Source organism: Amblyraja radiata, chromosome 13, assembly GCF_010909765.2.
Source record: "Amblyraja radiata isolate CabotCenter1 chromosome 13, sAmbRad1.1.pri, whole genome shotgun sequence".
Lineage (NCBI taxonomy): Eukaryota > Metazoa > Chordata > Chondrichthyes > Rajiformes > Rajidae > Amblyraja > Amblyraja radiata.
In genome coordinates, this window is record NC_045968.1 from 36,104,141 (window position 1) to 36,129,468 (window position 25,328).

Consider the following 25,328-nt stretch of genomic DNA (forward strand, 5'->3'; position numbering starts at 1 on the left):
CACTGCTCTCTGGTTGGGGTAGGATAGTTCAGTTGCCTGATTACTGCTGGGAAGAAACTGTCCCTGAATCTGTGTGTTTTCACACTTCTATACCTGATGGGAGAGGGGAAAGAGGGAGTGGCCAGTATGTGACGTCCTTGATTATGCTGATGGCCTTGCCGAGGCTGGGAATGAGTTTGATGCTGAACTCGAGTGCTGTGTGTGTGTGGAGTTCACACGTTCTCCCTGTGACTGTGTGCCTTCTTCTTCGGCTATGTGTGTGTGTGGAGTTTGCATGTTCTCTCTGTGACCCATCCGGAAAGGCATGGCTTCTCCGGATGGGTATACTGATGGATTGTGCTTCCTACTCGCAGGCTCTTTTCAGACATGGCCACTGACATGGCCAACGACACCTCCGCAGCCACAGCCGCAGACACCGCTGCCGACACTGCCGCCGGCTCCGCCGCCAACACCTACACCGCCGCTCCAGGTACTGATACTGCCACCGCCACCGGCACTGATAACACCTCCGCAAACACCGGTGTCGACACCACCTCCAGAAACCTTTTAATAATTAATTGCCAGTCAATCTTGGCAAATTCACGTCTCATACCCTCAATTTACCATTCTTTAAGTTCAGAACCGTTGTTTCCGCAAACACCGGCGTCGACACCACCTCCGCAAACACCGGCGTCGACACCACCTCCGCAAACACCGGCGTCGACACCACCTCCGCAAACACCGGCGCCGACACCACCTCCGCAAACACCGGCGTCGACACCACCACCGCAAACACCGGCGTCCACACCACCTCCGCAAACACCGGCGCCCACACCACCTCCGCAAACACCGGCGTCCACACCACCTCCGCAAACACCGGCGTCGACACCACCTCCGAAACACCGGCGTCGACACCACCTCCGCAAACACCGGCGTCGACACCACGTCCGCAAACACCGGCGCCGACACCACCTCCGCAAACACCGGCGTCGACACCACCTCCGCAAACACCGGCGTCGACACCACTCCGCAAACACCGGCGTCGACACCACCTCCGCAAAACACCGGCGTCGACACCACCTCCGCAAACACCGGCGTCGACACCACCTCCGCAAACCCCGGCGTCGACACCACCCTCCGCAAACACCGGCGTCGGACACCACCTCAGCAAACACCGGAGTCGACACCACCTCCGCAAACACCGGCGTCGACACCACCTCCACAAACACCGGCGTCGACACCACCTCTGCAAACACCGGCTCCGAAACCACCTCCGCAAAACACCGGCGCCGACACCACCTCCGCAAAACCCGGCGTCGACACCACCTCCGCAAACACCGGCGCCGACACCACCTCCGCAAACACCGGCGTCGACACCACCTCCGCAATCACCGGCGCCGCACCACCTCCGCAAAACACCGGCGTCGACACCACCTCCTCCGCAATCACCGGCGCCGACACCACCTCCGCAAACACCGGCGTCGACACCACCTCCCGCAAACACCGGCGTCGGACACCACCTCCGCAAACACCGGCGCCGACACTGTCGCCGACACATCCGGCGCCGACACTGTCGCAGACACCACCGGAGCCGACACCACCGTCGACATGGCCGCCGACATGGCCGTCAACACCGCTGCAGACACGGCCGATGACACGCCGCCGATATGACCACCATTAGGGGCACAGACACCACCGCCGATGACACTGCAGACACCGCCGCCGATGACACCGCCAATGACACCGCTGCAGACATGCCTGATGACATGACCGACGATATGCCTGTGGAGCTGCAAAGAAAGGTAATGGAGACCCTCTGCCTCATGCACAGCATGGTGGCGCAGTGGTAGCATCGGTGCTACCAATATCCTGGCGGGGAGATTTGCAAAGGTTACTGGGGAGACATTAAACTAGAACGGTTGGGGGGAGGGACTCAAATAGAGAAAGCTGCAAGGGGAAAGAAGAAAAAGTTAATAATCAGAAAATAAGAGGTGGTGGGTTTCTTAAATGTGTGAGCAGAGAGACAGAGGGGTGCTAAATGATGGCAGAAGCAATAGGTAGCAAGGTGCAAATGAAAGTGTCAGGCAGACAAACCCAGGGCAAAAGTGTTGTAAGAGTGTTGTAAAAAACAAGCCTGAAGGCTTTGTGTTTCAATGCAAGGAGCATTTTTAATAAGGTGGATGAGTTGAATGTGCAGATGGCTATTAATGACTATGATATAGTTAGGATCACGGAGACATGGCTCCAGGGTGACCAAGGCTGGGAGCTGAACATCCAGGGATATTCAATATTCAGGAGGGATAGACAGAAAGGAAAAGGTGGTGGGGTAGCGTTGCTGGTTGGAGAGCAGATTAACGCAATAGAAAGGAAGGACATTAGCTTGGAGGATGTGGAATCAATATGGGTGGAGCTGCGAAACACTAAGGGGCAGTATACGTTAGTGGGGAGTTGTGTACAGGCCACCTAACAGTAGTAGTGGAGTTGGGGATGGTATCAAACAGGAAATTAGAAATGCGTGCGACATAGGTAAAACAGTTATAATGGGTGACTTCAATCTACATATAGATTGGGTGAATCAAATTGGCAGGGGTGCTGAGGAAGAGGATTTCTTGGAATGTATGTGGGATAGCTTTCTAAACCAACATGTAGAGGAACCAACAAGAGAGCAGACTATTTTAGACTGGGTATTGAGTAATGATGAAGCGTTAGTTAGCAGTCTTGTTGTGCGTGGCCCCTTAGGCAAGAGTGATCATAATATGTGTTGAGTTCTTCATTAGGATGGAGAGTGACATTGTTAATACAGAAACAAGGGTTCTGAACTTAAAGAATGGTAATTTTGAGGGTATGAGACGTGAATTTGCCAAGATTGACTGGCAATTAATTATTAAAAGGTTGACGGTGGATATGCAAAGGAAGACATTTAAAGACTGCATGGATAAACTACAATTGTTCATCCCAGTTTGGCAAAAGAATAAATCAGGGAAGGTAGTGCATCCATGGATAACAAGGGAAATCAAGGATAGTATCAAAACAAAAGATGAAGCATACAAATTAGCCATAAAAAGCAGCCTACCAGAGGATTGGGAGAAATTCAGAGTCCAGCAGAGGAGGACAAAGGGCTTAATTAGGAAAGGGGAAATAGTTTATTTACCAAAACTAGCAGGGAACATAAAAACTGCAAAAGTTTTTATAGATATGTGAAGAGAAAAAGATTAGGTAAATCAAATGTAGGTCCCTTGCACTCAGAAACAGGTGAATTGATCATGTGGAACAAGGACATGGCAGACCAATTGAATAACTACTTTGGTTCTGTCTTCACCAGGGAAGACTTAAATAATCTGCCGGAAATAGCAGGGGACCGGGGGTCAAATGAGATTGAGGAACTGAGTGAAATCCAGGTTTTTCTGGGAAGTGGTGTTAGATAAATTGAATGGATTAAAGGCCGAGAAATCCCCAGGACCAGACAGGCTGCATCCCAGATTACTTAAGGAGGTAGCCCCAGAAATAGTGGATGCATTAGTGATAATTTTTCAAAGCTCTTTAGATTCTGGAGCAGTTCCTGAGGATTGGAGGGTAGATAATGTAACCCCACTTTTAAAAGGGGAGGGAGAGAGAAAACGGGGAATTACAGACCAGTTAGTCTAACATCGGTAGTAGGGAAACTGCTAGAGTCAGTTATTAAAGATGGGATAGCAGCACATTTGAAAAGTGGTGAAATCATTGGACAAAGTCAGGAAAGGTAAATCATGTCTGACGAATCTTATACAATTTTTTGAGGATGTAACTAGTAGAGTGGATAAGGGAGAACCAGTGGATGTGTTATATCCGGACTTTCAGAAGGCTTTCGACAAGGTCCCACATAAGAGATTAGTATACAAAATTAAAGCACACGGTATTGGGGGTTCAGTATTGATGTGGATAGAGAACTGGCTGGCAGACAGGAAGCAAAGAGTAGGAGTAAACGGGTCCTTTTCTGAATGGCAGGCAGTGACTAGTGGGGTACCGCAAGGCTCAGTGCTGGGACCCCAGCTATTTACAAAATATATTAATGATTAGGACGAGGGAATTGAATGCAACATCTCCAAGTTTGCAGATGACACGAAGCTGGGGGCAGTGTTAGCTGTGAGGAGGATGCTAGGAGGCTGCAAGGTGACTTGGATAGGCTGGGTGAGTGGGCAAATGCATGGCAGATGCAGTATAATGTGGATAAATGTGAAGTTATCCACTTTGGTGGCAAAAACAGGAAAGTAGACTATTATCTGAATGGTGGCCGATTAGGAAAAGGGGAGATGCAATGAGACCTGGGTGTCATGGTACACCAGTCATTGAAAGTAGGCATGCAGGTGCAGCAGGCCGTGAAGAAAGCGAATGGTATGTTAGCATTTATAGCAAAAGGATTTGAGTATAGGAGCAGGGAGGATCTACTGCAGTTGTGCAGGGACTTGGTGAGACTACACCTGGAGTATTGTGTACAGTTTTGGTCTCCTAATCTGAGCAAGGACATTCTTGCCATAGAGGGAGTACAGAGAATTTAGAAGATTGAGGGGGGGGGGATCTTATAGAAACGTACAAAATTACGGGTTGGACAGGCTAGATGCAGGAAGATTGTTCCCGATGTTGGGGAAGTCCAGAACAAGGAGTCACAGTTTAAGGATAAAGGGGAAATCTTTTAGGACCGAGATAATAAAAACATTTTTCACACGGGGAGTGGTGAATCTCTGCCACAGAATGTAGTTGAGGCCAGTTCATTGGCTATGTTTAAGAGGGAGTTAGATGTGGCCCTTGTGGCTAAAGGGATCAGGGGGTAAGGCAGGTACAGGATTCTGAGTTGGATGATCAGCCATGATCATATTGAATGGCGGTGCAGGCTTGAAGGGCCGAATGGCCTACTCCTGCACCTATTTTCTATGTTTCCATGTGACTTACTGCACTTTCAGCGCCGCAGACCTGGGTTCGATCCCGACAATGGGTACTGTCTGTACAGAGTTTGTACGTTCTCCCCGTGACTTGCGTGGGTTTTCTACGGGCTCTCTGGTTTCCTCCCACACCCCAAAGACATACAGGTTTGTAGGTTAATTGGCTTGGTATAAATGTAAATTGTCTCTGGTGTATGTGGGGTGGTGTAATGTGCGGGGTTTGCTGGTCGGTGCGGACTCTGTGGGCCGAAGGGCTTACTTCCCCGCTGTGTCTCTAAAATTAAAAAAATGAAACTATAGCCATGAGGAACTGTAGATGCATGCGTACCTTTAAAAAAAGATGCAAAGTGTTGGAGTAACTCAGCGGGGTGCAAGTGTCCCAGCCTGACGTTTCAAGCACAAAATGTTTTACGACGTGACTGTTCTAACTTTGTGAAAACAAAATGTTTTCCCAGAATACTGCCTGGATTAGAGGGCTTCAGCTACAGGAAGAGGGTCGGATAGACTTGGATTGTTTTCTGTGCCACGTCAGAAGATGAGAGGAGACTTGGCAGATGTATATAAAATGATGAGTGGGCCAGATAGTGCAGACTGTCAGAATCTTTCTCCCCCAGGCTGCAAATGTCCAAGACAAGAGCGGAACTCACTATCAAAACATGGAGGGGACGGGGGACACATTTTTTTTGTCTGCTACTCACGCATGCGCACACTCACACACACACACACACGCGTGAGGCTTCGGAGGCTCAATCCAGCGTTAAATGCAGCACAACTCTGCCTGTCTCACCGGGTTAACCAACAGCCATGTCTGGACTGACGGGATACCAGCGCTGCTTCTCCGTGCTGGCCATATTTCCCGCAAGTCAAGGAAGGGTTGCAAGCTCACCTGGTGGGACAGGCAGAGTTAGCTGGGTTTAGCGCTGTTCCTCTGCGTTGGCCCGTCTGATTCCCGACCAAAGATCCTATAACGGAGGATCTTTGCTGCCAACCTCTCTGGCCACCCACGGGGAGGGGGGGGGGGGGTACTTGGGAGGGGACAGGACTGCGCTGGAGACCCGGCCGGGATCATCCTGGCTTCGGATGAGGCGCAGGTCTGTGCCACTCCTCCCTCCTCCAATCATCACGCTGAATCATGTCCCGCCCCCATTGCCTGCTGACTTACGTCTCTCTTATCCAATCGGCGCCCTCGATCATCAGTCCCATCCCCACTGTCTCGCAGAAAGCGGAGATTTCACCGGGTTTTAAAATCAGGATTACAAAAACTTGGGGGGGATGTCCCCCACCTCTCAAAACATGGAGGGGACGTGTCCCCTCTGCCCCCCCCCCCCCCCCTGGGTTTTCCGCCCCTGGTCCAAGACAACACCTATCCACATCCTCCAGAGATGCTGCCTGACCTGCTGAGAATATAGTTCTGTTTATTATTGTCACGTGTACCGAGGTACAGTGTAAAGCTTTTTTGTTGTGTGCTATCCAGTTAGTGGAAGGACAATACAGGATTACAATCAACCCATCCATAGTGTACAGATATAGGATTAAGGGAATATCGATTAGTGCAAGGTAAAGTCTGATTAAAGATAGCCTGATGGATAGTTTAAGAATAAGGGGTAATTCATTTAGAACGGAGATGAGGAAAAACTTTTTCACACAGAGAGTTGAGAGTCTGTGAAATTCTCTGCCGCAGATGGTGGTGGAGGCCGGTTCTCTGGATGCTTTCAAGAGAGAGCTGGACAGAGCTCTTAAAGATAGCGCAGTCATGGGATATGGGGAGGAACAGGGTATTAATTGTGCATGATCGCCATGATCACGGTGAATAGTGGCCTACTCCTGCACCTATTGTCTATTGTCTTCAATGAATAATAATGAATGAATAAAAATGTTATTAGCCAAGTATGTCCACATACAAGGAATTTACATTGGAGCTTTGCTCGCATGTAACAACAAGATATTCAGTAGACAATTAAAAACAAAACATTATAATTTAAACATGTGAAAATAAAGTACCAGAGTAAAAAGAGGCTACGGTCTTTTGGCTGTTGAATAGAGTTACTGCTCGTGGGAAGAAGCTGTTTTTATGTCTGACTGTGGCAACTTTGACAGTCCGGAGTCGCCTCCCAGAGGGAAGTGATTCAAAGAGTTTGAGGCAGGAGGTGAGATCGGCAGAAAACATCTGCATCTGCGGTAGATGGTAGGTGGGGACTGCTCTCTGGTTGGTAATTGGGTGGTTAGTACGTAGGACAGTACAGCACAAGAACGGGCCCTTCGGCCCACAATGTTTGTGCCAAACATGACGCCAGGTTAAACTCTCATCTGCCTGAACATGATCCATATCCCTCTCTCCCCTCTAATTCCACATGCCCATCTAAAAGCTCCTTAAACACCCCTGTCATATCTGCCTCCACCACCTCCCCAGGTCAGGCATACCAGGCCCCCACCACTGCCCCGCGCATCCCCATTAAACTTTCCCCCACTCTCCTTATAGCGATACCCTCTAGTCTTGGACATTTCCAGCCTGGCATAAAAAGATTCTGAGTGTCTACCCTAACTGTGCCTCTCATAATTTTATATACTTACTAGACTAAGTGAGACCCGTTGGGTCCCAGCTTCACACGGGAGGGCTGGTCCCCCAACGCAATATTCCACCTCTGCACCACTTCCAATATTGCTGACCAGTGGGGGGGGGGTATCTGGAGTGCTGGTATGAACCATTTTAGAACCAATAGACATTTTTTGCAAGCTTTAGAACCAATAGTTTTTTTTTTTGCAAGCTTCAGAACCAATAGACATTTTTTGGACGCTTTAGAACCTATAGAGACACTTTTTGCAAGCTTTAGAACGAATAGACATTTTTTGCAAGCTTTAGAACCAATAGAGATACTTTTTGCAAGCTTTAGAACCAATAGACATTTTTCTGCAAGCTTTAGATCCAATAGACACTTTTTTGCAAGCTTTAGAACCAATAGACACATTCTGCAAGCATTTTAGCACCACTAAGGGCACTTACATTTGAGTAGACATGTGTTCAGTGTTATTCACAGCTCAGAGAAACGTGACCCTCTGCCTTCCTCCATCTTGAAGAGTGTGAGGCACACCACTTCATGGTTTTATTGTCCCTCCCCCTGCCGCCAGCAGGGGCAGATGAGAGAATGGGGAATTTTGTAAAAACATTAATATCTCTGACATTTTTCAAAAGTTAGAACCTTTTCCTCGTAAAACGTTTTGTGCTGCGCACGTCCGTCTTATGCGTTCTAATGAGGGGTGGACGCAAGGAATTGCAGATGCTCGTTTATATAAAAAGACAAAGTGCTGGAGTAACTTCGCAGTCACTGGGGGCCTGGTCTGGAGAAAGGTAGGTTTGTGATCCTTAGTGGAAGTCAGGTAAGTGGAGGAGCTTTGATTGTGCGTGTGGATCCTGAGGAAGGATAAAGTGAAGCTGAGATCTATGGAGTGAGCTGACTTATTTCAGCACTTTGTGGCGCAGTGGTAGAGTTGCCGCCTTACAGCGTCAGAGACCATGTTCGAACCTGACCACGGGTGCTGCCTGTACGGAGTTTACGTTCACCCTGTGACACGTGAGTTTTCCCCCGGGTGCTCCAGCTTCCCCTCACACTCTAAAGACGTGTACGCTTGTAGATTACTTGGCTTCTGCAAGTTGTAAATTGTCCCTGGTGTGTAGGATAGTGTGTGGGGATCGCTGGTCGGTGTGGGCTGACGAGCCTGTTTCCGCACTGTATCTGTAAAGTCACTCAAATAAGACTTGGCTGCTTTTTAAGCAGTTGTTGTGTTATGCAGAAGCAATACATTACAAGTGAAGCTATGCATGTTGCTAGTGCATCACACCAATATTTAGTTTAGTTTACATTAGACAAACAGTCCCTTCGACCCACTGAGTCTGTGCCGACCAGCAATCACCCCATTCATTAGTTCTTTGCTACACACTAACGACAATTTACAGAAGCTAAATAACCAATAACCGTGCACATCTTTGGGATGTGAGAGGAAATGGGATATGACCATAAAACAATTATGACTCTTGAAACCGGAGGAAACCCACGTGTTCACAGGGCGAATGTGCAAACTCCGCATGGACAGCTCCTGAGGTCAGGATCGAACCCTGGTCTCTGGGTCTGTGAGGCAACAACTAATCTCATGATTTTATACACGTCTATAAGATCACCACATCCTATATAGAGGATGGGAGCAGCCTGGCTTGAGGATAGAACTGAAAAGTTGGATTAGAAATATCTAAATTCCCATCCTTACTGTTTTGTTTTCCAGCGGAACGAATCATTCCAATCGATGGGCAAGGCCTCCCGACTAAGATCATTTCTCCGCAACATTTTTTGCTGGCCTTGCTGCCTGAATGACAACAAAGGCACCATCTCGGGGAGTTCCCACAGCTCCACACCATCACTTCCTCGGTCCATGGAAAATGTCATCATTCGGGTCCGCCTCGAAAACGGCCGTGGAAAGGTGTCCATAAAAATATTGGTAGGTGCATGGCATTCTTCCATGGCTCAGATACTACTTTATAGCAGAAACACAGCATGGAAACAGGCCCTTCGGCCCACTGATTCCATGCCGACCAACGATTGGATAGGATGCACTAGTTCCTGCATGCTGGGGACAATTAACTGAAGCCAATTAATCTACAATCCCATATATCTTTGAAGTGTGGGAGGAATCCAGGGCACTGGTGTTAGTCAGGGGTTATGGGGAGAAGGCAGGAATATGGGGTTAGGAGGGAGATAAAGATCTGCCATGATTGAGTGGCAGATTTAGATCGATGGGCCGAATGGCCTAACTCTGCTTCTATGACCGTATGAGCACCTGAAGAAAATCCCATGCGGTCACGGGGAGAACATACAAACTCCCCACAGACAGCAGCCACAGTCAGGATGGAACCCGGGTCTCCGGCGCTGTATGGCAGCACATCTACCATTGCTGCAATATATTTGTGACTTCTGAATAAAACATTCGGAAATGTGAAAAGTTGAAAACACAGGAGCTTGTTTCTGTGCTCTTTAGTTCAAAGTCTACAACAGACGCAAAATTTAATGAGATTCTGGTTTCTCTCATAAGGGGCAAGAGTCAGAGGATATAGAGTGATGCAGTGTGGCCCTTTGGCCCATCTTGCCCACACCGGCCACGTGTCCCACCTGCCTGCATTTGGCCCATATCCCTCCAAACTTGTCATATCCATGTACCTGTCCAATTGCTTCTTAAACATTGCGATAGTCAATGCTTCAACTTCCTCCTCTGGCAGCTCGTTCCATACACCCACCTCAATGTGAGAGGGGAAAGATTTAGAAACATAGAGACATAGAAAATAGGTACAGGATTAGGCCATTCGGCCCTTTGAGCCTGCACCGCCATTCAATATGATCATGGCTGATCATCCAACTCAGTATCCTAAACCTGCCTTCTCTCCATACCCCCTGATCCCTGTAGCCACAAGGGCCACATCTAACTCCCTCTTAAATATAGCCAATGAACTGGCCTCAACTACCTTCTGTGGCAGAGAATTCCACAGATTCACCACTCTCTGTGTGGGACCGTAATAGGGACCTGAGGGGCAGCTTTTTCACACAGGTGGGTGTAGTGGTACAAAAGGCTGAGGTGATCATATCGAGGTGTATAAAATCATGAGGGGAATAGAAAGAGTGAATGCAGAGGGTGTTTTATCTCGGGAGGGGAATCAAGACCAGAGGACATGGGTTTAAGGTGAGAGGGGGAAGATTTAATAGGAATCTGAGGGGTGTTAGGTTTTGGGTGCGAGCTGCCAGAGGAGGTAGTTGTGGCAGGAACTACACAATATTTAAAAGTCAACTGAACAGGTAGATGGGTAGAAAATGTTTCAAGGGGTATGGGCCAAACGTGGGCAGGTAGGACTGGCGTAGAAAATGGGCATCTTGGCTGGTTTGGGTAAGTTGGGTTGAAAGGCCTGTTTCTGTGGTGCATGGTGCTAAGGGTATAATGGTTTGAAAGATGCTCTGTATATGACTCCTGGAATGTGATTGGGGACACTCTTATCTTTCATTGCCTTGGACTCCCTGTAGTTTGAAATGGGAGGAGAGAATATAGATCCTAATATCAAGTAGGGTTAATTATTTGTTCAAAAGATGATCCTTTGCCAAACATGGTGTGAAGGCATCAGAAAAATCAATCTAAATGTCAATAATTTAAAATTAACGAGACCTTTGCCTACTGCAGTGAGTTGCAGTAGTCCAGACGGGAGGAGATGAAGGCATGGATCAGTCTTTCAGCAGCGGGAGGTGTGAGAGAGGGTCTGATTTTGGCGATGTTGCGGAGATGAAGGAAGGAGGGTTTAGTGACATGGCGGGTGTGAGGCTCAAGGGAGAGGGTGGAATCAAAGATCACGCCAAGGTTGCGGGCCTGGGGAGATGGGGAGACAGTGGTGACGTCGATGGTGAGAGTGGGGTTATTGATTTTGCTGAGTGTGGATTTGAAGGCTATGAGGAGGAATTCTGTTTTATTGCTGTTGAGTTTGAGGAAGTTATGTTGCATCCAGGTTTTTATAGCTGACAAACAGGAGTTGATATGGGAGAGGGGGGGGGGGGGGCCGGTGTGGGGGGATTTGGTGCCGAGGTAGATCTGGGTGTCATCGGCGTAACAGTGGAAGTCCAGGTTGAAGTGGCGGAGTATGTGACCAAGGGGGAGGATGTAGATGATGAAGAGGAGGGGGCCGAGTACGGAGCCTTGGGGAACGCCTTGAGTGACTGTGGCTGTAGCAGAGGTGGGTTTATGGAGAGAGATGGTGGGATCTGTTGGAAAGTTAGGAACAGAGCCAGCTGAGTGCAGAACCTTCAATACCAAGGTCCCCAAGTCTGGTAAGCAGGATTTTATGGTTCACTGTATCGAAGGCTGCACTCAGGTCGAGGAGGATGAGGATGTTGAGGGAACCAGTGTCAGCAGAGGTGAGGAGGTCGGTGAGGACTGGTGTGAAAGGGTATTCAATGTATGGTGTGAACTCGATGGTCTGAAGGGCCTGTTTCTATTCTGTATCTCTAAACTTAACTGACCGTAGGCCTGAGGATTGCAAACGACTGGTCAAATAATGGGGTAGCTTTTTTCTAAGATACACACAAAATACTGGAGTAACTCAGCGGGTCAGACAGCATCTGAGGAGAGAAGGAATGGGTGACATTTCGTGTCGAGACCCTTCTTCAAACTGAGAGGCAGGGGAGATTGAGTCTGCAGATATGGAAGGGTGAGGTGTGAAAATGACAGATCAAAGAAGACGATGCGGATTGAAGCGGAGCATTTTTCTAACACTTGTTTGTTTTCTGGTAAGAGGTTGTTAAATTCCTTTCAGTAGAACCTCAGTGCCACCCCACTCAATACACCTAGCATCTGAAGTAAATACTTTTTCCCTTCCTCTCCAGGTGACCGACGAAGAGAGATCCCCAGCCGTCATACAGCGAGCCATGGCTAAACACAATCTGGATGGCAACTGGCAGGATTATCATCTTGTCCTGATCGTCTCCAAAGACAGAGGTGAGGAATAAAACATAGGTTCCTTGATGCTGGAAGATGTACAATATTCCTCCTAAACTCAATGTGTTGGAGGAGCTCAGCATATCAAGGTTATTATATTAAGCACTATGTTCAGCATATTAAGTTACAGAGAAAGGTTGAACAAGTTAGGTCTTTATTCTTTGGAGCACAGAAGGTTAAGGGGGGACTTGATAGAGGTCTTTAAAATGATGAGAGGGATAGACAGTGTTGACGTGGATAAGCTTTTCCCATTGATAGTAGGGAAGATTCAAACAAGAGGACATGACTTGAGAATTAAGGGACAGAAGTTTAGGGGTAACATGAGGGGGAACTTCTTTACTCAGAGAGTGGTAGCTGTGTGGAATGAGCTTCCAGTGGAATTGGTGGAGGCAGGTTCGATGTTATCATTTAAAAATAAATTGGATAGTTATATTGACGGGAAAGGAATGGAGGGTTATGGTGTGAGTGCAGGTAGATGGGACTAGGGGAGAATAAGTGTTCGGCATGGACTAGAAGGGCCGAGATGGCCTGTTTCCGAGCTGTAATTGTTATCTGATTAAATGGTTATATGGTGGCACAGCGGTAGAGTTGCTGCCTTACAGCATTAGAGACCCCATTTCCATCCTGACTCCAGGTGCTGTCTGTACGGAATTTGTACGTTCTCCTATGACCGCAGGAGTTTTCTCCGGGTGCTCCGGTTTCCTCCCACCCTCCAAAGACATGAAGGTTTGTAGGTTAATTGGCTTCCATAAAATATTTGTCTCGGTGTGTAGGATAGTGCTAGTGTACAGGTGATCGCAGGTCCACATGGACTCGATGGGCCGAAGAGACTGTTTTTCCATGCGTGTGACTACTAATATACTGAACAAAATGAAACTAAATTATCTGTGGAGGGAATGGGCAGGTGACATTTCAGGTTGAAACCTTTCATATTGGATATGGAACCCACTTCCAGTTCGGGTTGAGTCTGAAGAAGGGCCCCAACACAAAACGTCGCCTGTCCATGCCTTCCAATGCGTGGAAGCAGGCACTTTGGCCCTACACGCCCATGCCGACCAACATGCCACATCTACACTAGTCCCACCTGCCTGCGTTTGGCCCATGGCCCTCTAAACCAATGCTATTCACCTAGCTGTTTTTAAACATTGTGATAGTTTTCTTTAGAGATACAGCATAGAAACCACTGGCCCATTGAGTCCACGCCGACCATCCTATGTGATCCCACTTTCTCTCCCACACCATACACAATAGTGACCATTTTTACAGAGGCCCATTAACCTACAATTGTAGATGGGATATGAAGGAATCGGAGCACCCGGAGGAAACGCATGCGGTCATGGGGTGAAAAGGTGGTCAGGATGGAACCCGGGTCTCTGGCACTCTGAGGCAGTGGCTCTGCCTGCTGAGCCTCATGTGCTGTGCACAGAAACAGGCCTTTCAGCACACCAAGTCCACGCTGACCATCGATCTATCTGTCCACACTAGTTCCATGTTATCCCACTTTGTCATCCACTCCCTCCTTCTTCTTCTTCTTCTTCTTCTTCTTCTTCTTCTTCTTCTTCTTCTTCTTCGTGTTTTTTGGCGGTTGGCAAACAACTTTTTAGTGCATTGCCGCCACCAACTGGTATGGAGTGTGGATCAAATAACATTATTACATATACTAATAACCTATATCTTTCTGAACAAATTGGTTACCCTGAGAAAAAGCAATAGGATTTGATAGCACTTGTATGAATTTTTTTGTAAAATATCTATTAAATCAAATTGTACTTTTTCTTTTCTGAATTGTTCACTCATTTGTCTTCTTTCTTCCTCATACCTCTCACAATGTATAATGACATACTCTATTGTCTCTTCTTGCCCACAGTATTCACATCTGCCTGTATTATGCTTGCCTATTATAAAAAGTGTACTGTTCAGACCAGTGTGTCCAAATCTGATTCTTGAAATTACTGTCTCCTCTTTTCTGTTTTTTCCTGCACATCTCATTTCTCCCACTTTCCTCTGGACTCTGTACAACCACCGTCCTTTCCGCTCTTCCTCCCATTGCTTTTGCCATCTTTCCTTCAGTCTTTGCTTAATAATGTCTTTGATTTCAGTTTTACCTATGTTAATACTTAAATCAATCTTACTTCTTTTTGTTACCTCTTTTGCTACCTTATCTGCCATTTCATTTCCTCTAATGCCAATGTGTGCTGGTACCCATAAAAATATGACTGTAAGCCCCATCATTTGAATTCTGAATAGTGTTTGTTGTATTTCAATCTAAATGTCTGGTCTACTGTCTGAATGGCTGTGCTGTCATCCACTCCCTAGGGGCAATTTACAGAGACCAATTAAACAATTAGTGAAAATTTACAGAGACCAATTAAACAATTGAAAGTAGGCATGCAGGTGCAGCAGGCAGTGAAAAAAGCCAATGGTATGTTAACATTCATGGCAAAAGGATTTGAGTATAGGAGCAGGAAGGTTCTACTGCAGTTGTACAGGGTATTGGTGAGACCACACCTGGAGTATTGTGTACAGTTTTGGTCTCCAAATCTGAGGAAGGACATTCTTGCCTTAGAGGGAGTACATAGAAGGTTCACCAGACTGATTCCTGGGATGTCAGGACTTTCATATGAATATCTAAATTCCCATCCTTACTGTTTTGTTTTCCAGGGAAACGAATCATTCCAATCGATGGGCAAGGCCTCCCGACTAAGATCATTTCTTCGCAACATTTTTTGCTGGCCTTGCTGCCTGAATGACAACAAAGGCACCATCTCGGGGAGTTCCCACAGCTCCACACCATCACTTCCTCGGTCCATGGAAAATATCATCATTCGGGACCGCCTCGAAAACGGCCGTGGAAAGGTGTCCAAAAAAATATTGGTAGGTGCATGGCATTCTTCCATGGCTCAGATACTACTTTATAGCAGAAACACAGCATGGAAACAGGCCCTTCGGCCCACTGATTCCATGCCGACCAACGATTGGATAGGATGCACTAGTTCCTGCATGCTGGGGACAATTAACTGAAGCCAATTAATCTACAATCCCATATATCTTTGAAGTGTGGGAGGAAACCAGGGCACTGGTGTTAGTCAGGGGTTATGGGGAGAAGGCAGGAATATGGGGTTAGGAGGGAGATAAAGATCTGCCATGATTGAGTGGCAGATTAAGATTGATGGGCCAAATGGCCTAACTCTGCTTCTATGACCGTATGAGCACCTGAAGAAAATCCCATGCGGTCACGGGGAGAACATACAAACTCCCCACAGACAGCAGCCACAGTCAGGATGGAACCCGGGTCTCCGGCGCTGTATGGCAGCACATCTACCATTGCTACAATATATTTGTGACTTCTGAATAAAACATTTGGAAATGTGAAAAGTTGAAAACACAGGAGCTTGTTTCTGTGCTCTTTAGTTCAATGTCTACAACAGACGCAAAATTTAATGAGATTCTGGTTTCTCTCATAAGGGGCAAGAGTCAGAGGATATAGAGTGATGCAGTGTGGCCCTTTGGCCCATCTTGCCCACACCGGCCACGTGTCCCACCTGCCTGCATTTGGCCCATATCCCTCCAAACTTGTCATATCCATGTACCTGTCCAATTGCTTCTTAAACATTGCGATAGTCAATGCTTCAACTTCCTCCTCTGGCAGCTCGTTCCATACACCCACCTCAATGTGAGAGGGGAAAGATTTAGAAACATAGAGACATAGAAAATAGGTGCAGGAGTAGGCCATTCGGCCCTTTGAGCCTGCACCGCCATTCAATATGATCATGGCTGATCATCCAACTCAGTAACCTAAACCTGCCTTCTCTCCATACCCCCTGATCCCTGTAGCCACAAGGGCCACATCTAACTCCCTCTTAAATATAGCCAATGAACTGGCCTCAACTACCTTCTGTGGCAGAGAATTCCACAGATTCACCACTCTCTGTGTGGGACCTGTAATAGGGACCTGAGGGGCAGCTTTTTCACACAGGTGGGTGTAGTGGTACAAAAGGCTGAGGTTATCATATCGAGGTGTATAAAATCATGAGGGGAATAGAAAGAGTGAATGCAGAGGGTGTTTTATCTCGGGAGGGGAATCAAGACCAGAGGACATGGGTTTAAGGTGAGAGGGGGAAGATTTAATAGGAATCTGAGGGGTGTTAGGTTTTGGGTGCGAGCTGCCAGAGGAGGTAGTTGTGGCAGGAACTACACAATATTTAAAAGTCAACTGAACAGGTAGATGGGTAGAAAATGTTTCAAGGGGTATGGGGCAAACGTGGGCAGGTAGGACTGGCGTAGAAAATGGGCATCTTGGCTGGTTTGGGTAAGTTGGGTTGAAAGGCCTGTTTCTGTGGTGCATGGTGCTAAGGGTATAATGGTTTGAAAGATGCTCTGTATATGACTCCTGGAATGTGATTGGGGACACTCTTATCTTTCATTGCCTTGGACTCCCTGTAGTTTGAAATGGGAGGAGAGAATATAGATCCTAATATCAAGTAGGGTTAATTATTTGTTCAAAAGATGACCCTTTGCCAAACATGGTGTGAAGGCATCAGAAAAATCAATCTAAATGTCAATAATTTAAAATTAACGAGACCTTTCCCTACTGCAGTGAGTTGCAGTAGTCCAGACGGGAGGAGATGAAGGCATGGATCAGTCTTTCAGCAGCGGGAGGTGTGAGAGAGGGTCTGATTTTGGCGATGTTGCGGAGATGATGGAAAGAGGTTTTAGTGACATGGCGGGTGTGAGGCTCAAGGGAGAGGGTGGAATCAAAGATCACGCCAAGGTTGCGGGCCTGGGGAGATGGGGAGACAGTGGTGACGTCGATGGTGAGAGTGGGGTTATTGATTTTGCTGAGTGTGGATTTGGAGGCTATGAGGAGGAATTCTGTTTTATTGCTGTTGAGTTTGAGGAAGTTATGTTGCATCCAGGTTTTTATAGCTGACAAACAGGAGTTGATATGGGAGAGGGGGGGGGGGGGGGGGGGGCGTTGTGGGGGGATTTGGTGCCGAGGTAGATCTGGGTGTCATCGGCGTAACAGTGGAAGTCCAGGTTGAAGTGGCGGAGTATGTGACCAAGGGGGAGGATGTAGATGATGAAGAGGAGGGGGCCGAGTACGGAGTCTTGGGGAACGCCTTGAGTGACTGTGGCTGTAGCAGAGGTGGGTTTATGGAGAGAGATGAAGTGGGATCTGTTGGAAAGGTAGGAACAGAGCCAGCTGAGTGCAGAACCTTCAATACCAAGGTCCCCAAGTCTCGTAAGCAGGATTTTATGGTTCACTGTATCGAAGGCTGCACTCAGGTCGAGGAGGATGAGGATGTTGAGGGAACCAGTGTCAGCAGAGGTGAGGAGGTCGTTGAGGACTGGTGTGAAAGGGTATTCAATGTATGGTGTGAACTCGATGGTCTGAAGGGCCTGTTTCTGTTCTGTATCTCTAAACTTAACTGACCGCAGGCCTGAGGATTGCAAACGACTGGTCAAATAATGGGGTAGCATTTATCTAAGATACACACAAAATACTGGAGTAACTCAGCGGGTCAGACAGCATCTGAGGAGAGAAGGAATGGGTGACGTTTCGTGTCGAGACCCTTCTTCAAACTGAGAGGCAAGGGAGATGGAGTCTGCAGATATGGAAGGGTGAGGTGTGAAAATGACAGATCAAAGAAGACGATGCGATTGAAGCGGAGCATTTTTCTAACACTTGTTTGTTTTCTGGTAAGAGGTTGTTAAATTCCTTTCAGTAGAACCTCAGTGCCACCCCACTCAATACACCTAGCATCTGAAGTAAATACTTTTTCCCTTCCTCTCCAGGTGACCGACGAAGAGAGATCCCCAGCCGTCATACAGCGAGCCATGGCTAAACACAATCTGGATGGCGACTGGCAGGATTATCATCTTGTCCTGATCGTCTCCAAAGACAGAGGTGTGGAATAAAACATAGGTTCCTTGATGCTGGAAGATGTACAATATTCCTCCTAAACTCAATGTGTTGGAGGAGCTCAGCATATATGAAGGTTATTATATTAAGCACTATGTTCAGCATATTAAGTTACAGAGAAAGGTTGAACAAGTTAGGTCTTTATTCTTTGGAGCACAGAAGGTTAAGGGGGGACTTGATAGAGGTCTTTAAAATGATGAGAGGGATAGACAGAGTTGACGTGGATAAGCTTTTCACATTGATAGTAGGGAAGCTTCAAACAAGAGGACATGACTTGAGAATTAAGGGACAGAAGTTTAGGGGTAACATGAGGGGGAACTTCTTTACTCAGAGAGTGGTAGCTGTGTGGAATGAGCTTCCAGTGGAATTGGTGGAGGCAGGTTCGATGTTATCATTTAAAAATAAATTGGATAGTTATATGGACGGGAAAGGAATGGAGGGTTATGGTGTGAGTGCAGGTAGATGGGACTAGGGGAGAATAAGTGTTTGGCACGGACTAGAAGGGCCGAGATGGCCTGTTTCCGTGCTGTAATTGTTATCTGATTATATGGTTATATGGTTATAAGGTGGCACAGCGGTAGAGTTGCTTCCTTACAGCATTAGAGACCCCATTTCCATCCTGACTCCAGGTGCTGTCTGTACGGAATTTGTACGTTCTCCTATAACCGCAGGAGTTTTCTCCGGGTGCTCCGGTTTCCTCCCACCCTCCAAAGACATGAAGGTTTGTAGGTTAATTGGCATCCATAAAATATTTGTCCCTGGTGTGTAGGATAGTGCTAGTGTACAGGTGATCGCAGGTCCACATGGACTCGATGGGCCGAAGAGACTGTTTTTCCATGCGTGTGACTACTAAAATACTGAACAAAATGAAACTAAATTATCTGTGGAGGGAATGGGCAGGTGACATTTCAGGTTGAAACCTTTCATATTGGATATGGAACCCACTTCCAGTTCGGGTTGAGTCTGAAGAAGGGCCCCAACACAAAACGTCGCCTGTCCATGCCTTCCAATGCGTGGAAGCAGGCACTTTGGCCCTACACGCCCATACCGACCAACATGCCACATCTACACTAGTCCCACCTGCCTGCGTTTGGCCCATGGCCCTCTAAACCAATGTTATTCACCTAGCTGTTTTTAAACATTGTGATAGTTTTCTTTAGAGATACAGCATAGAAACCACTGGCCCATTGAGTCCACGCCGACCATCCTATGTGATCCCACTTTCTCTCCCACACCATACACAATAGTGACCATTTTTACAGAGGCCCATTAACCTACAATTGTAGATGGGATATGAAGGAATCTGAGCACCCGGAGGAAACGCATGCGGTCATGGGGTGAAAAGGTGGTCAGGATGGAACCCGGGTCTCTGGCACTCTGAGGCAGTGGCTCTGCCTGCTGAGCCTCTGTGCTGTGCACAGAAACAGGCCTTTCAGCACACCAAGTCCACGCTGACCATCGATCTACCTGTCCACACTAGTTCCATGTTATCCCACTTTGTCATCCACTCCCTTCTTCTTCTTCTACTTCTTCTTCTTTTTCTTCTTCTTCTTCTTCTTCTTCTTCTTCTTCTATAGTGTTTTTTGGCGGTTGGCAAACAACTTTTTAGTGCATTGCCGCCACCAACTGGTATGGAGTGTGGATCAAATAACATTATTACATATACTAATAACCTATATCTTTCTGAACAAATTGGTTACCCTGAGAAAAAGCAATAGGATTTGATAGCACTTGTATGAATTTTTTTGTAAAATATCTATTAAATCAAATTGTACTTTTTCTTTTCTGAATTGTTCACTCATTTGTCTTCTTTCTTCCTCATACCTCTCACAATGTATAATGACATACTCTATTGTCTCTTCTTACCCACAGTAATCACATCTGCCTGTATTATGCTTGCCTATTATAAAAAAAGTGTACTGTTCAGACCAGTGTGTCCAAATCTGATTCTTGAAATTACTGTCTCCTCTTTTCTGTTTTTTCCTGCACATCTCATTTCTCCCACTTTCCTCTGGACTCTGTAGAACCACCGTCCTTTCCGCTCTTCCTCCCATTGCTTTTGCCATCTTTCCTTCAGTCTTTGCTTAATAATGTCTTTGATTTCAGTTTTACCTATGTTAATACTTAAATCAATCTTACTTCTTTTTGTTACCTCTTTTGCTACCTTATCTGCCATTTCGTTTCCTCTAATGCCAATGTGTGCTGGTACCCATAAAAATATGACTGTAAGCCCCATCATTTGAATTCTGAATAGTGTTTGTTGTATTTCAATCAAAATGTCTGGTCTATTGTCTGAATGGCTGTGCTGTCATCCACTCCCTAGGGGCAATTTACAGAGACCAATTAAACAATTAGTGAAAATTTACAGAGACCAATTAAACAATTGAAAGTAGGCATGCAGGTGCAGCAGGCAGTGAAAAAAGCCAATGGTATGTTAACATTCATGGTAAAAGGATTTGAGTATAGGAGCAGGAAGGTTCTACTGCAGGTGTACAGGGTATTGGTGAGACCACACCTGGAGTATTGTGTACAGTTTTGGTCTCCAAATCTGAGGAAGGACATTCTTGCCTTAGAGGGAGTACATAGAAGGTTCACCAGACTGATTCCTGGGATGTCAGGACTTTCATATGAAGAAAGACTGGATAGACTCGGCTTGTACTCGCTAGAATTTAGAAGATTGAGGGGGGATCTATAATATAACCATATAACCATATAACAATTACAGCACGGAAACAGGCCATCTCGGCCCTACAAGTCCGTGCCGAACAATTTTTGTCCCTTAGTTCCACCTGCCTGCACTCATACCATAACCCTCCATTCCCTTCTCATCCATATGCCTATCCAATTTATTCTTAAATGATACCAACGAACCTGCCGCCACCACTTCCACTGGAAGCTCATTCCACACCGCTACCACTCTCTGAGTAAAGAAGTTCCCCCTCATGTTACCCCTAAACTTCTGTCCCTTAATTCTGAAGTCATGTCCTCTTGTTTGAATCTTCCCTATTCTCAAAGGGAAAAGCTTGATCACATCAACTCTGTCTATCCCTCTCATCATTTTAAAGACCTCTATCAAGTCCCCCCTTAACCTTCTGCGCTCCAGAGAATAAAGACCTAACTTATTCAACCTATCTCTGTAACTTAGTTGTTGAAACCCAGGCAACATTCTAGTAAATCTCCTCTGTACTCTCTCTATTTTGTTGACATCCTTCGTATAATTGGGCGACCAAAATTGTACACCATACTCCAGATTTGGTCTCACCAATGCCTTGTACAATTTTAACATTACATCCCAGTTTCTATATTCAATGCTCTGATTTATAAAGGCTAGCATACCAAAAGCTTTCTTTACCACCCTATCTATATGAGATTCCACCTTCAAGGAACTATGCACGGTTATTCCCAGATCCCTCTGTTCAACTGTATTCTTCAATTCCCTACCATTTATCATGTACGTCCTATTTTGATTTGTCCTGCCAAGGTGTAACACCTCACATTTATCAGCATTAAACTCTATCTGCCATCTTTCAGCCCATTTTTCCAAATAGCCTAAATCACTCTGTAGACTTTGGAAATCCTCTTCATTATCCACAACACCCCCTATCTTGGTATCATCTGCATACTTACTAATCCAATTTACCACCCCTTCATCCAGATCATTGATGTACATGACAAACAACAAAGGACCCAACACAGATCCCTGAGGCACCCCACTAGTCACCTGCCTCCAACCCGACAAACAGCCATCCACCATTACCCTCTGGCTTCTCCCATTCAGCCACTGCTGAATCCATCTTGCTATTCCTGCATTTATACCCAACAGTTTAACCGTCTTAACCAACCTTCCATGAGGAACCTTGTCAAAGGCCTTACTAAAGTCCATATAGACAACATCCACTGCTTTACCCTCGTCTAATAGAAACTTACAAAATTCTTAGGGGGTTGGACAGGCTAGATGTAGGAAGATTGTTCCCAATGTTGGGGAAGTCCAGAACAAGGGGTCACAGTTTGAGGATAAAGGGGAAATCTTTTAGGACAGAGATGAGAAAAACAGTTTTCATGCAGAGAGTGGTGAGTCTCTGGAACTCTCTGCCACAGAAGGTAGTTGAGGTCAGTTCATTGGCTATATTTAAGAGGGAGTTAGATGTGGCACTTGTGGCTAAAGGGATCGGGGCGTATGGAGAGAAGGCAGGTACAGGATACTGAGTTGGATGATCAGCCATGATCATATTGAATGGCGGTGCAGGCTCGAAGGGCCGAATGGCCTACTCCTGAACCTATTTTCTATGTTTCTATGTTTCTATTATAATATTATTGAGTGTAAATCCAAGTGATGTAAACCCTTTTGTAGTATGCTGCAAGATTTGAGACGGTATTGCAACTAAGCCCCACTCTGAATCATTTAGAATTCTATAACTTCTACAGTACATACCTTTATAAAGGAAATGAGGAGGATTTTCTTTTGCCAGAGGGTGGTGAATCTGTGGAATTCATTGCCACAGATGACTGAAAAGGCCAAGTCAATGGATATTTTTAAAACTGAGATTGCCAGATTCTTGATTAGTGCAGGTGTCAGAGGTTATGAGGAGAAGGTAGGAGAGGGGTTGAGATGGTAAGATAGATTAGTGATTATTGAAGGGCAGAGTAAACCTGATGGGCCGAATGGCCTAATTCTGCTCCTATAATTTACAAACTTATTCGCTGGAAATGTCGCTTTCTATTCACAAAGCAAGACTGCAATGTAAATAAACGTAAAAACAAAGAACTGCAGATGCTGGTTTAATATCAAAGATAGACACAAAGTTCTGGTGTAATCCAGTGGGTCGGGCAACATCTCTGGAGAAAATGGATGGGTAACATTTCGGGCCGGGACCCTTCTTCAGACTGAATGTAGGTGGGGTGGGGGGAAGGAAGAGGTGAAGAGCTGGAGGTGAGAAAATCAGGAGCCATCAGGGTCGGCCACAAATGAGCTCGGATGGGGTGGTGCCTGGTAGGTCCATTGTTGGCTAGTTGAAGGTGTGATCTCAAGAGAAACAATGTGGAGAACTGTGGTAAAATGACTAGGGAGGAGCAAGGGAGGGGGGGGGGGGGGCAAGGGTGGAGGGGGAGTGGGTGTAAGATGAAGTTAGTTAAAATTAGACAATTCAATGTTCATAGAGCAGTCCTGAACTATCTACCTCATTGGTGACCCTCGGACTATCCTTGATCGGACTTTGCTTGCTTTACCTTGCACGGCCATTATTCCCTTATCGTGTATCTATACACGGTAAATGGATCATCATGTATTGTATTTCTGCTGTCTTATTAGCATGCAACAAAAAGCTTGATGCTGTGCCTCGGTACATGTGGCAAATGAACTAAACTGTAACTAACATGAAGCTATGTACAAGTTGCCCAAGTGAAATATGAGGTGCTGTTCCTCCATCTTGTGTTTGGCCTCACTCTGGCAGTGTAGGAGACCCAGGACAGAAAGCTCAGTGTGGATCAGGAATAGGATGACCATTCGGCCCATCAAATCGTACTCCGCCATTCAATCATGGTTGATCTACCTCTCATAGAAACATAGAAACATAGAAATTAGGTGCAGGAGTAGGCCATTCGGCCCTTCGAGCCTGCACCGCCATTCAATATGATCATGGCTGATCATCCAACTCAGTATCCCGTACCTGCCTTCTCTCCATACCCTCTGATCCCCTTAGCCACAAGGGCCACATCTAACTCCCTCTTAAATATAGCCAATGAACTGGCCTCGACTACCCTCTGTGGCAGAGAGTTCCAGAGATTCACCACTCTCTGTGTGAAAAAAGTTCTTCTCATCGCGGTTTTAAAGGATTTCCCCCTTATCCTTAAGCTGTGACCCCTTGTCCTGGACTTCCCTCCTAACCCCATTCCTCTGCCTTTTCCCCATAACCCCTGACGCCTGAACTAATCAAGAGTCTATCTCTGCCTTGTTCATTGACTTGACCTCAACAGCCTTCAGTGGCAAAGAATTCCACATATTCACCACCCTCTGACTAAAGAAATGTCTCCTCATCTCCTTCCTAACATAACATCCTTTAATTCTGAAGGGGTGTTCAAAGCAGGGATGAAGGTATAAGTTATATGCCTTCTATCACAGTCGGGAATGTGAGGTGGCTGAAAAGAGCAAGATGGTGGTGCTGCCTGCACGGGTGAGGACTCGGAGGGAATGCCGTGTGTGCAGTGATCTCGGTGTTTACGGGGTCATGGTGCCATGTGAACATCCTGGAGTCTGGGCAGCTTTCTGACTGTTCGTGTGGACAGGGACGGCAGAGAGAGTGTGGTAGCGGTCCGTACAACTCTGGTCACATCATGGTGAAGGAGCGTGTGTGTGTGTGGCTCGAACATTAAACTGATGGCTGTGGATCTCCACTTATGCTGTGTGGCCTGGGGATTCTCACAAGCCGCTGTGTGGCTGTTTATGTTTAATTTTTAAGTAGTTTTGTATCTTATTGCTTTTTTGGTGTGACTATATAATAAACCAAATGTCACTGTACCTCGGTACACGTGACAACAAAGGACCATTGAAATGTTTGTCAGGCGGGCGATCACGTGGGCCTCGTAGGCCTCGTGTTCAGTAAAACGGTCGCCCAGTCTACGTTTGGAAATGTACTGATTGTTTTTTCTCTCTTCTGTCCCCAGCGGTGGTCATTCCTGACGACGCCAATATATACTACGTGGTGGGCCCCGCTGCCAACGTTCACTTTATCCTGAAGAGAAAGGAGAACCGCAGTCAAGTCGGAAACGGATCGGCCAACTGGGATATCTAAATTGTGGTCTTGATATTCTGGTCAGCTTCGTATAGAAGTTTATTTTGTGTTTACATTGTGATCTGTGTCATGGAGGGGCAGTCTCAACTATCTGGAAGGTGGCATTTATAACTTTTCTGTCCTTTTATTCTGGGATAATGTTGGTATGTTCTGCATAATTCTCACACTCGCACTCACACTCACACTCACACTCACACTAAAGCACTC

The 25,328-nt window shown here is 46.5% G+C and overlaps 1 protein-coding gene across 1 annotated transcript; it reads left to right on the plus strand.

Annotated features, from left to right (window-relative positions):
* Positions 1-1,646: 1,646 nt before the first annotated feature.
* Positions 1,647-15,160, plus strand: LOC116979487 (ral guanine nucleotide dissociation stimulator-like 1). The gene is made up of 4 exons (XM_033031000.1): positions 1,647-1,781; positions 9,171-9,383; positions 12,299-12,410; positions 15,072-15,160. The coding sequence occupies exons 1-4, from the start codon at positions 1,647-1,649 to the stop codon at positions 15,158-15,160; spliced, it is 549 nt and encodes a 182-aa protein (XP_032886891.1).
* Positions 15,161-25,328: the final 10,168 nt, after the last annotated feature.

Excerpts from the sequence above, each read along its gene's own strand:
- LOC116979487 (XM_033031000.1), top strand. The coding sequence starts at position 1,647 with ATGACCACCATTAGGGGCACAGACACCACCGCCGATGACACTGCAGAC. Across the intron at positions 1,782-9,170 it reads CTGTGGAGCTGCAAAGAAAG|CGGAACGAATCATTCCAATC; the intron begins GTAATGGAGACC and ends TTTGTTTTCCAG. Across the intron at positions 9,384-12,298 it reads AGGTGTCCATAAAAATATTG|GTGACCGACGAAGAGAGATC; the intron begins GTAGGTGCATGG and ends CTTCCTCTCCAG.